At 35.3% G+C, this 11,920-nt stretch overlaps 1 protein-coding gene across 1 annotated transcript; it reads left to right on the forward strand.

Annotated features, from left to right (window-relative positions):
- The first annotated feature begins 9,071 nt into the window (after window positions 1-9,071).
- On the forward strand, window positions 9,072-10,343 carry LOC145292276 (uncharacterized). The gene has a single exon (XM_080138601.1). It carries the CDS (start codon window positions 9,072-9,074, stop codon window positions 10,341-10,343), a length of 1,272 nt encoding a protein of 423 aa, XP_079994727.1.
- The last annotated feature ends 1,577 nt before the right edge of the window (window positions 10,344-11,920 follow it).

Genomic DNA, 11,920 nt, shown 5'->3' on the forward strand with positions numbered 1-11,920 from the left:
TAGAGGCTATGAGCAGATGCACCGACCAAAATGCGGCAACAATACCCAATACATGGTCGAATGGTGACTTTGTAGTGTTGTTTTCCTTACGGCGACACTTTTATCGTTCCACCTGTATTTATACCAACATGTTGCCTGTGAATGTCAAGCCGAGATTGATATTTTGAAGCGCGACCCTTCGGATGACAAATATCGAAAACTTGGCCAAACACATTAATTCATTCACCCTAAACTGCGCACTTTTCTATAGGGAGAGGTAGCAAAAAAACATTTCTTTAATGACAATTTAGCCAAACACGCATGCGCAAAAAAGTTGAATTAGTTTAAATATAAAAACGATCTATATAGTATAGTATAGTAGCAGAGTCGTTATCGTTCGAGCCGAGATTTCATGTTTTTAATTTTAATATTGAAACAGGGTTATTTATGCCATTTTTTCGTTCGTTTTTTTTCTGTTCGATGTTTTTTGGGTTTTTTTTTAATATTTTAAAGAAGTTTTCACTTTTAAACAGCGTTATTTATGCACATTCTTCTTCATTCACTTATTCTCATAATATTAAAACAGGTTTCGCTTATTCTTTTATTTATATTTTGTTTTGTAAACCCGCCTATACCTACCACACCCGGGCAACACCGGGTACTCCCGCTAGTTATTATATGAATCAATGAATTTATTTCGGCGTCATCAGAAGGAAAAGCACTTATCAATTTAAAAAAAATATATAAGTAGGTTGTAGTTTATTGAAGCATTGTTGAAGAAAATTATAAGGTAAAATTAAAAGCCAAGAACAATGCGAGATTTTTTTTTTTATATATAGAGTAAAATTAAATGCAAACAAAAGAAATAAAGTTCTTTTTTTTGTTGTTTGTTTTTTCTTTTTCACACAAATTTTAACTCTAAACAACAGTAATTTTTTTTTCTGTTGTATTCAATGGTGATATAAATCTCAATATATTTCAGACTTATTAGTCCATTTTCAAGAGAAGACAGCGGAAGAGTGTTCAAAATTGGAAAAGTAGCCGCAGAGTTTGCCACGTGACACCGCGAAATATAGAACAAAAAATGACGTTAGGAGAACGTTAAAATAAATCAGTTGATGTTTGAAATACTTGTTGCGTTTGTGAATCAAGGGAGATGACTATTCAAGCAAGGTTGTTTTTTTTTTTTAATTGTTGTTTTTCTTATGTTTTAAACTTATATTATAAAAGCGGAGCTCAATTCCAGTCTATTGTTTAGTGTGGGAGTATTTTTTGAAATAATTAAAGATTCGAGGATACGAAATTGACCTACGTTTCTTGAAGAAGCAAGAATGTTGATGTGAAAATCTGGTTCTGAATTAATGCAAGTGCGAATATGTTTATAGAACGACAAAGCAGTAGTGTTTAAGTGCTCTTTAATGCGGTGATGAAGCAATCTGGTAGTGCTTCCGATGTAAGATGCACTGCATTTAGCGCATTTTAGGTCGTAAACAACGTGGTTCTTAAAGCATAAACCTGTGTGTGATATTGGGCAATTAGAGAGTGAACAAGGGGAAGGTGTATGCGATGGATGTTTTCGGTTGAGCTGTTGTCTTAAAGTAGATCCAGTGTGGATGAGTTGAATGTTGAGCCCCTCGCTGCGGATGGCTTTTCGGATTGAAGATGAGATTTTGTCACTGAGGAAGGGTAGTTTTAGAAAACAATTGTTAGAGAAGGGTCGGGTGTTGCGTTTTTTCTTTTTAAGTGAGGATAGGATCGTATTAGGATAGCCGTTTAGTGAGAGGGTCTGTAGGAAATTGTTAGTGTGTGTATGTTTGTCGGAGATGTTAGTACATTTGTCTTGTATGCGTGAGATTTCGGCATGTGCGTAGTTTAGTTTGTCCTTGAGAGGTAGCGCAGATTTGAAATGTACGAAGAGACGTTTGCTGGCGGATTTTCTGTAGAATTCAGTGCATATGGCACCATTTTTTTTTATTTGTATTTTAAAATCAAGTAGAGAAAGAGATTCCGAAGAGTCTGGGTGTTCTATAGAAAATTTTAAGTTTGGGTCTGCGTTATTGAATTTGTAGAAAATGTTAATAGCTTCTTCGCGGGAGTATGTGATAATTAAAATGTCATCGATATATCTAGTAAAAAGGAGATAAGAATAGCAGGTACTAAGGGTGTGTCTTTCGCGTTTGTCCATATAAGCAATGGCAAAAATACCGGATAGACTGGAGCCCATGGGTAGTCCAGATACTTGTTTGAACGTGTTTTGTAGGAAAGTAAAGTAAGTGTTGTCTACTATAATACGGAGGAGTTGTAAGAGATCTCCTGGAGTAATTCCGAAGCATTGTGGGTTTTTAGATGCTATAATGTCTGCCATGAGATTAATGGCTGGATGTGCAGGAATGGAGGTGTATAAAGAAACGACGTCTAGGCTAAATGGGTATCTGTATAGTTTGAGTAGATGGTGTGGTAGATCGTTGAGTCTGTTAATTACTTGGTTGGAACTACTAACATGGGCTGGGAAGGTAGAGAGTAGAGGTTTAAGTAGGCGGGATATTAACCAAGAGATTTTATAAAGGGGACCGTTAACGCTTGAAACAATGGGTCTGATCTGTGTGTGTGTGCTATTTTTGTGGGTTTTAATAAGGTGATAAAAGGTAGGTAATTTGCTGTATTTAGTAATAAAATTTAGTCTGTGTTGTTTTGGGAGATTTCTTTTAAAACAAATTTGAGACCATGTCTTGTTAATGTTGTTCTCAATACGAGCAGCAGTGATAAAATAAACACAAAGTATATTGGGCATAATAGCAATATACGAAAATTAGAAGTTGCAATTACTATTTTTCATTTTATTACGTCATATTACATTTTCAAGTAAAGTTACCAAATTTAAATTCCCGCATTAATAAATTGTATTCATTTTTAATTATATAAATAAAAAATGTTTTATTAAGTATTTTTTATTAATTTATCATTTATAATTAATATATATATATATATATATATATATTTACGTTGATAAAATTGCTAAGTGTAAAATTTATAACATATCTTTATATTTATTTTTATACTGAACTAATTACTTTATCTACCAATTTGTTTACCGTGATAACCTTTGCTAATAAGACCTACATTTTGCACCCTATGAATTTTATTTTATTATATATACAAATATTTAATAAATTAGTTTTAATTAATCAGTTTTAACATTAATTTTAGGTATCTCTTTATTTTTTCTTATATATATATATATATATATATATATATATATTATTCAGAATAGTGAAATACTATAAATCTACTAGTGTCCAAACCTTTTATAGTATTTGCTAATATTTTTCCTCAGGGGAGATACATAAACATCGAAAACTATTAATTAAGGATTAAGGAAATATATTTTACTATACTGTATTCTTTGTCTTGCATACAATTAAATTTCTATGTTTGAAATTTATCTTTTTCAAATCACAAATTTTAAATTCCTAAATTATGATATATATATATGTATGCATATATATATATGTATGTATATATATGTATGTATGTATGTATATATATATATGTATGTATGTATATATATATATATATATATATATATATATATATATATATATGAATTGAACAAAAGCAAAGTTAAGAGAACTTCTCAATAAAATTAGAATTAGATAATCAATCCGAATAATTCAAATGAGGGAATGTAAGTTACTTTTATGGCTGGTGGTTTGGCTTTATTTGCTGCAAAATATCTACTTACGCTATTAAAATCGATTTGTCTGCCATGACGATGGTCAGTTATAAGTTATTAACAAGTCAATGTTGGTTCATAGTATGTCGCAAATAATTGCTAGCTTGTAGTAATTGATAATAATATTCGAAATGTTCCGAAAAACATTATGTTTTATATCTAGTTTTCATATATCTGCTAAGGTAGGTATTCATTCTTCGTTTTACCGCGAAATTATTAATTTGCTTCTAGGAAGAATTTTACCTTTAAATATGTTAAAATACTGAGCTATATATGCATGTATTTCAAGTCACGAGGTCTTAGCAAAATTATTAAATTTATTACATAATTACGAATCTCTGCAGTGCTATTCCAAAATTAGATATTATGAATAAAACTGGCATTTAACCAACATTGCTTACTGCACCCTGACTGATGACATGCAGACTTACAGCCATAAACTAAGCACAACGCACTTCAGATAAAAAAAAGAAAAAAATCCAGAAGTAATTTTTAGAAAGATCGAAACTGGAAGCAAGATTTCGGAACTAGCTTACCGATGAGTAGGGGGGGGAGAAAAGACTTTGAAATCTTGCAACGAAATGTCGACGTTGCTTACGAGCTGTCTTTCCTTGTAAAAGTAACACATGAGTAACGATGGTCGAAGTGTACTTTGTCTAAAAGACAACAACAACTGTAGAGCGGCCACTCCTTTTATCTACTCAAATGTAGATAGGGCCTGCAAAATTCACCCGAGGGGCTGGTAAGTTGGTCGAATTTGGTATTGAAAAGGAAACGGCATTATAGCGTTTACATTTCACACAGGTACTAACCACATTTTTAACAGTCTGTCTGGCTGGTGGTATCCAATAACCTTCCAATCGTGATTCATTCAATGTTGTTGCCAAGCCTAAGTGTTGGCTTCTTTGGTGCTATTCTTGGATGATCAATCTTGTAAGAGAGTGCTCTTTTCCCAATAAAATAGGATTTTGGAACTCATATGAGTGATACTCCGCTTTTCCTATTCTTCCCATCGATCGTATAATGACCTTGTGGTCCAATAAGATATTCAAATTCTTCACCAGTTTAGGCATACTATTTCCGCCAGGGTCTAACAAAAAGTCCAACTCCCTTGAAAAGGATTGTTTTTGCATTGTCTTGATTTACTTGTAACTCAGGATCGATCTCCCTCTTTTTTAACTTGTTGATGAACTTGAATATCAGTGAAGTTACACTGATCAACTTACTCAAACTGAATAATTTTTCCAATGGGACTTCTGATGTAGTCACTTCATTCTCTGCGGCATAATTTATTGAAGCACCAATCCGCTCCATCTGAACTTTAGAAAGGCAACCCAACTCACGATGGTACCAGGAGGATTCTTCTTGCCGTAACCATTTTGGTCTCTCATACCAAAGAGAAAACTTTTCCTTAAATTTCTTGATAGTCAAACCTCTGGTGATGTAACCGGCCGGGTTGTTAACTGTTGAAGTGTACTGAAAGTGTATCTTTCTGTTAAAATCAGATTTAACCTTCTCAGACATTTGACCTATGTCCTACAATCTATTTCGTACAAATACATTTTTCGTTTGGACAAAGTCAGCCAGAACCAAGACAGAACTACCTGAGCATCTGTGATTACGTAGACGGCTTTTATAGGAATGTCCTTTAGGGACTCTTTTATAAAAAGGAAGCATTTCATTGCTAAAAATACTGCTAGAAGTTCCAACGGAGCCATTTTCGCTTAAGTAAATACCAAAGATAAATTTCCATCCTGTACAGCATATACCGCAAACCCATATACGGCTTTAGACGCATCACAGAAAAAGAATAACTTTGTATTCTTTCCTTCATCTATAACCCTCCTTGGGAAAGATACAGAGTCTGACGCTGATAAATCTTTTACCAACGTTCTCCAAACTGAACTCATACCTTGCAGAACCATGTTTTTGTCTCCACATTTCTCTCATCAATAAACGACCTTGCACCGCCACAGGTAGATACAGAGACAAATGATCAAATACCTTCGAGGTCTCCGATAATATTTTCCCCTTAGTTGATGCCTCCAAGTCGCATGATGGTGGGGAGACCCTTATTGAATCTTGGACAGGGTCATATTGATACCTCAAGTCATTTTCCCAACCAGAGTCGAATTCTGATACCGTTCCATCTGCCTCCATTTTCTTTTGGAGTGTTACACAGTTGGAATTGCAAGACTGTAAATTAAAATTTCCCTTCTGCAGACGCTCCCTCGCAGAGGTATGTTAATCAGATAGATTTTCTGCATTATTCGCAGTTTTCACTAGGTTGTCAACATAAAAATTGGATTTCAGTACCTCCAAACATTCATCCAAAGAGAACTTTCAACACGTAATTTAAAATAAAAGTGCTTGCATTGAAGCCAAATATAAGGGTTTTGTACCTGTAGCAATGTAAATTTTCACTTTTCCTCAGAAAAAAACAAAACCGATTACGATGCCAGACGAATCATCAGAAATGCTTTTCTGTCAGCCAACAAGACATATCGGTTTGTTTGGAATTGGATCATCAATTTTAACATGTCGGTCATCAGGTTCACTGCAGGATATGCTGTTTCGTTCAATGATACTGAGTCCCTATGCTTATAAGAACAATTAAACACCGGTCTCACCTTGGTAGTAGTCTGGTCTGTAGTTTTAACACTGGCCTATGGGAAATCCATATATAGTCTTTAAATTGTTCGGGAGGCACAATTATTTCTTCGATAATACCCTCGTCTTCTTGTTGTTGAAAAACTTGCAGATACTGATTATACGAGTTTTTCATCACCAGATCCTTATTAACCCTTTCTAGCAACCGAATAGCATCATTTTAATTAAAAGGTACCGATTTTAATTTATCTTCATACCACTGAAGTTGTACATGATAGAGACCATCTTTATATGTGATGGAATCTCTAAACTGCTTAACTTTATCTTCATTCAAGGTGGAGAATTTCTCGTCAGTGGGTAATCCAATAGATTCAAGGCTGAACATGTTCTCCGACCCTCGCTGGAAACTACTCTCTTCAAACCAATTTTTTACAGGGTCTGGGTAGGATTCCTCTAGGTGAAACACGTAGTTGATTTTGGAAGATGGAAGTAATGGAGTTTTAGCCAACACCTCTGCATTATTAATCTGTGTTCTTTTTTTGTTTTTAATCTGGTGTTCATATAGAAAAGAACACCTTTTGTGTCTCGAATGCTGTCCCATACACGCAAGGGACTATCTTTAAAGGTTCCAGGTGCTGGATTGCGTCGAGTCCTAGTAACCCATCTATAGTAACCAAATCCTCCTTAGCATTAAAACTTGCAGCCAGTCTCCGATTCTTTAAATTTCCAAGAATCTGAGTAAGTCCGTCAAGGCTGTAAGATGTCCAACTTGGTCGCAAGAATCTGAAAAGTATGTTTTGCCGGGGATCAAATTCAATCCCAAAGAGATTTCTTTACAGGTTTTAGGACTCGTTCCTAAAAAGGTATTTACTTCCATTACTTTATCCTTTGCCAAGGAGAGGCAATTTAGCTTCTTTAAAATTAAAAAGTCCAAATAATTTTTTTGACTGCCAGTGTCTAACAGGCAGTTTACCTTCACTCTTTTATCCCCTCTTTGCACTATTATTTTAATTATGAAAGATAGGAAAGCATTATCGTCTTTTGTATGTAGGCAGGTATCAACCTACATACTACTCGTAACAGTTAAGCACATAGCAGTTATGTGTCATTTAGAGTTGCAACTATGACAACAATTTTTTCTCGATGTCCTTAATGGACACATATTCCCAAAGTGAGATCTCTTTAGGCAACGAAAACAAAGGCGCAGCTCACTGCACCTGGTCATCCTGGCTTTATGGGTCGTATAGTTGCAACAGTCCTCAGACAAATGTTTTATTGGAATTTATGCATGTTGCTGCTCCTGCTTAAAAGGCTCTGTCGACTGTCTGGCATTGATCTCCTTCCCCACCCCTTAGGGATCACGTGTACCAACCTATAAAAACCGTGGGAGATTAGGCGCCAGGCCTCTTTTCGCCTTTTTGTTTCAACCCTAACTGGACAGTGGTTCTTCTGATAAGAACTTAACTACCGAATTCTTGTTGCATTCTCACGTGTGAGAATTGAGCTTTATTCCAGGGTTAAATTATTTCCAACATATTGCGAAAACATGCAAAGATGGCGACGGGTTTGTAGAGGGAAAAATATTAATATATACGAACATTCTCTTCAACTGGAGTGTGTTTATTCAAAAAGTTTTTTTTTTAAGTTTTATTTAAAAAAACACTTGTTGAATGTTTTATAAAAAAAAACACTTTCTAACAAGAGCACTCGTTTAAATGCTTATCTAAAAAAAAGGATTTCTGACGAAAACACTTGTTTAAATGTTTATTTAAATATATATATATATATATATATATATATATATAAATTATTCCACGTGCTCAACACCACTTCAAAAGAAAACTATATACAGAACACGAAATATATATATATATATATATATACATAAACAGTCTTCGTCTTGCAAAAAAAAAAGGTAGAATCGACCCCCCCATTTATTGCGAGAACCACGTGGATTTGAAAAAAAGAAAAAAAGGGAGCCAACTGTTTTCGTTGTCTATTTGTGTTCATTTTCACAGGAAAGCAAAGTAATACAAACCTTTTTTAACCTCAGTCACAGGAGGAAGAAAAATAAATAAATAAATAAAATAAAACTTGACCGCAGCAACTTGAACATTTTCTCTCTTAGGGTGATTTGTTCCCTATATTCCCCTCGTGGGGATCAAGTAAATAAGAACTTGTACGCACAAATATTGAAAAAAAAAAGAGAACATTCATATTTTTTGCGTAAAAAACATTTTTTTTTAAATCATGGAGTTTACAAAAACCAAATAAAAAATTTAGGAAGTCCATACAATTTAAAAACGGTGCATATTATGTAGACCTTTAAAAACGGTGCATATTATGTAGACCTTCCCTGGCATGAGGATAAGCTCAAGACTGTCCCTTCAAACTATCAAGTTACAGTTAAGGTGCTTGATAAAACGGTAAAATATTAAAATTAAATTAGGACTACAATAATGCCTTCTACCAACAGGAAAAGGAGGGAATTATAGAAAGAATCCAAATATCTCCTGATAAATTTTCTGAATATATATGGATTCCTCACAGACCTATAATCAAAACAGATGAACAGTGCACAACAAAGATAAGGCCAGTCTTCAACTGTTCCTTAAAAACACGAAATGGATCTTCACTGAATGAAGCTGCGTATCCAGGAGTTAACCTAATGAACGACTTTATGGAGCTCTTGTTGCTATTCAAAACAAATAAATATGTTTTGCTAGCAGACATAAGGAAGGCATTCCTAATGACCAGACTCGACTCTGAAAAGGATAAAAACAGATTTTGCTTTTTACTGAAGAAAAGAGACATCCTCCTTTGCTTCAGGTATACGGCACTAACCTTTGGCTTTAATGCCAGCCCTTTCATACTCTTGTATGTCCTGCGATATCATGCTGAGCAGTTTGAAGATTACATGTGCACAAGAATGATCAAAAATAATTTTTATATGGGCAATCTGTGCAAAACGAGTAATTCTCCAGAAGAACTACACAAACTATATATAGAAGTAGTCCACTGCCTACAGAAAGGTTGCTTTGATTTAAGGTCATGCAACTCGAACTGTGAACTAGTCAAATCGCAAATGGAGAAGGATGACAGAATGGTCCAACATGACAGTGATTGGGAAAAGGTCCTAGGTTATAAATATAACCCAAAATTAGACACCTTGAAAATCTCTAACTCAGAGGTCGACAACAGTGTAAATACCAAAAGAGGTGTGTTGTCTCAAACAGCAAATATCTTTGATCCCTTATCTCTGTGTATCCCCGTGACGGTCAGAGCAAAGGTACCCCTGCGTGAGTTATGGTCCCTAAAACTAGACTGGGGTGATGTGATGTCGGACCCATTACAGCAACGTCGGTCCTCCTTGGCAGTAGATTTGGCAGGCCTAAGTGACTTGAAATGTCCAAGACAAGCAATTAACCAGGACAGCCCAGCAATTCTGTGCATTTTTCGTGATGCATCACATAATGCCTATGGATTTGTGGTGTATGGTGTGCAAAATGGAAAATCGAACTTTGTATTCGCTAAAGCTAAGGTGGCACCCATGAAAGCAAGGACATTACCTAACCTGGAATTATTAGCATCTTACCTAGCTGTGAAAACATTGCCCACCCTACTAAAAACTTACAGTCATGTAAAAATAAATAATATATACATTGCTGTCGACGCCCAAGTGGTCTTATCATGGTTACTGTCTGAAAACATCAAGACAAAAAGTCAGTACACCAGGAACCGACTGAAGGATGTGCATCAAATAAGGCAGGAAATCAGACAGAAACATTCGTTAGACATACAATTTAAGTATGTTCCCTCAGCAGAAACTCCAGCAGATTCTTTGTCACGAGGGATCTCTCTGGATATGTTCCAACAAATATTTCAATATTGGACATCAGGTCCGAAATGGATAGCAGAAACCCCCATCAATTGGCCTAAATGTAGCCTGGACTACTTGAGCTCCAAAAAACAAGGAGATAGTCTGATCTTCGGTGCTACACACTACGGTTTCGGACTCTAACATAGAACCCATTATACCGTACCAATGATACTCAAAGTTGTCAAAGCTGATAAAGGCCACAACATTTGTGTTCAAATTTAAAAACATACTAAAACGCAATGAGGTAATCCCAGATCCCGACCACTGTGCAAGGATAAATCTTTTTAAAAATATGCAGCAGCAACCCTTCCAGAAGGAAATCGCTTATATTAAAGATCCCTAGGATAACCCTCCTGAGGTCATCGGGGATCTCAACCTGTTCTTGGATGCAGGAGGGATATTAAGAACGGATGGCAGGATAGCCCAAACCTCAATTTATGAGTACGAGTTGATCCATCCCATTTTATTGGCTAAACATCACCCCTTAACAGAACTGGTGATCAACGATTGCCATGATAAATGTAAGCATCTTGGCATTGGAGCAACTTTAACTAAATTGAGACTCTCCGGATTTTGGGTGCCTCAAGCAAGGCAGGCAGCAAAGAAGGTATTGTCAAAATGCTTTATGTGTAAAAGATTTAACAACTTGGCTTTCAAATACCCTAAAATAACAAATCTGTAAAAGCACAGGGTTAACTTCATTTGATGCTGCATTGGGAGGAGACGTGGTAGAACATCATGTACAATCTTCTAAGATTGGGAAGAAATTCAGCAGCTGCAGAATCAAACATGTTAAAATACCACTGTACTCACCCTGGGTAGGTAGCACATGAGAGCAATTGATACGAGTGGTGAAGGCATGTTTGTATAAAAGCATTGGTAGAGCCCAAGTAAAATACTTTGAGCTCTTGGCATCACTTGGCGACATACAAAATGCAATAAACTCAAGACCCCTCACCTACAGATGTTCGTCAGATAATGATCGACAAATAATAACCCCCAATTGTTTCTTACGTCCTAATGTAAACAGTGGACTTGTTGTTAGATCCAGGGTTTCAGATACGAGGAAAACTGACCTAACGAGGACTGACATCACAGAGGCTTTGGAAGAGCGTGAAAAAGTCTTAGAAAAATTTCGAGAATTGTGGTACGAAGAGTACTTACTTGACCTCAGAGAAAGCTGCAAGAATCTGCACCAAAAAAATTTATCCAATAAGATAAAACTAAATGATGTGATTCTTATAAAGAACCCAACAAAGCCTAGACTTTATTGGTAACTTGGAAGGGTAATGGAACTCTTCCCAGGAGATGACAACAAGATTCGATCAGTTTGAGTAAAAAGAGGAGATGGATTGATACAAACCCACTCCATAAAACATTTGTATCCATTAGAATTATCCCTCACGCATGACTACCACCCTACCCAGAAGGAGAGGAAATAAATATCTCCAGCTCAACTACTGAAAAACTGGTCACTGATGATGCCTCCGTTATAACCGATGAACGCAATCAAACATCATCACGGCCAAGGAGAACAGTTAGTCGAAAAAACAGGGAAAATCACTCAGATGGTCCATATATATATATATATATATATATATATATATATACATATATATATTATTATTATTATTATTATTATTATTAATTACAAGTAAAAAATAAATAATAATGATAATAATGATAATCAAATAAAAATTTAAAAAAATGTAGCTTTA

Source organism: Euprymna scolopes, chromosome 13 (assembly GCF_053919585.1).
Source record: "Euprymna scolopes isolate OS-2025 chromosome 13, ASM5391958v1, whole genome shotgun sequence".
NCBI lineage: Eukaryota > Metazoa > Mollusca > Cephalopoda > Sepiida > Sepiolidae > Euprymna > Euprymna scolopes.

Excerpts from the sequence above, each read along its gene's own strand:
- LOC145292276 (XM_080138601.1), top strand. The coding sequence starts at position 9,072 with ATGACCAGACTCGACTCTGAAAAGGATAAAAACAGATTTTGCTTTTTA.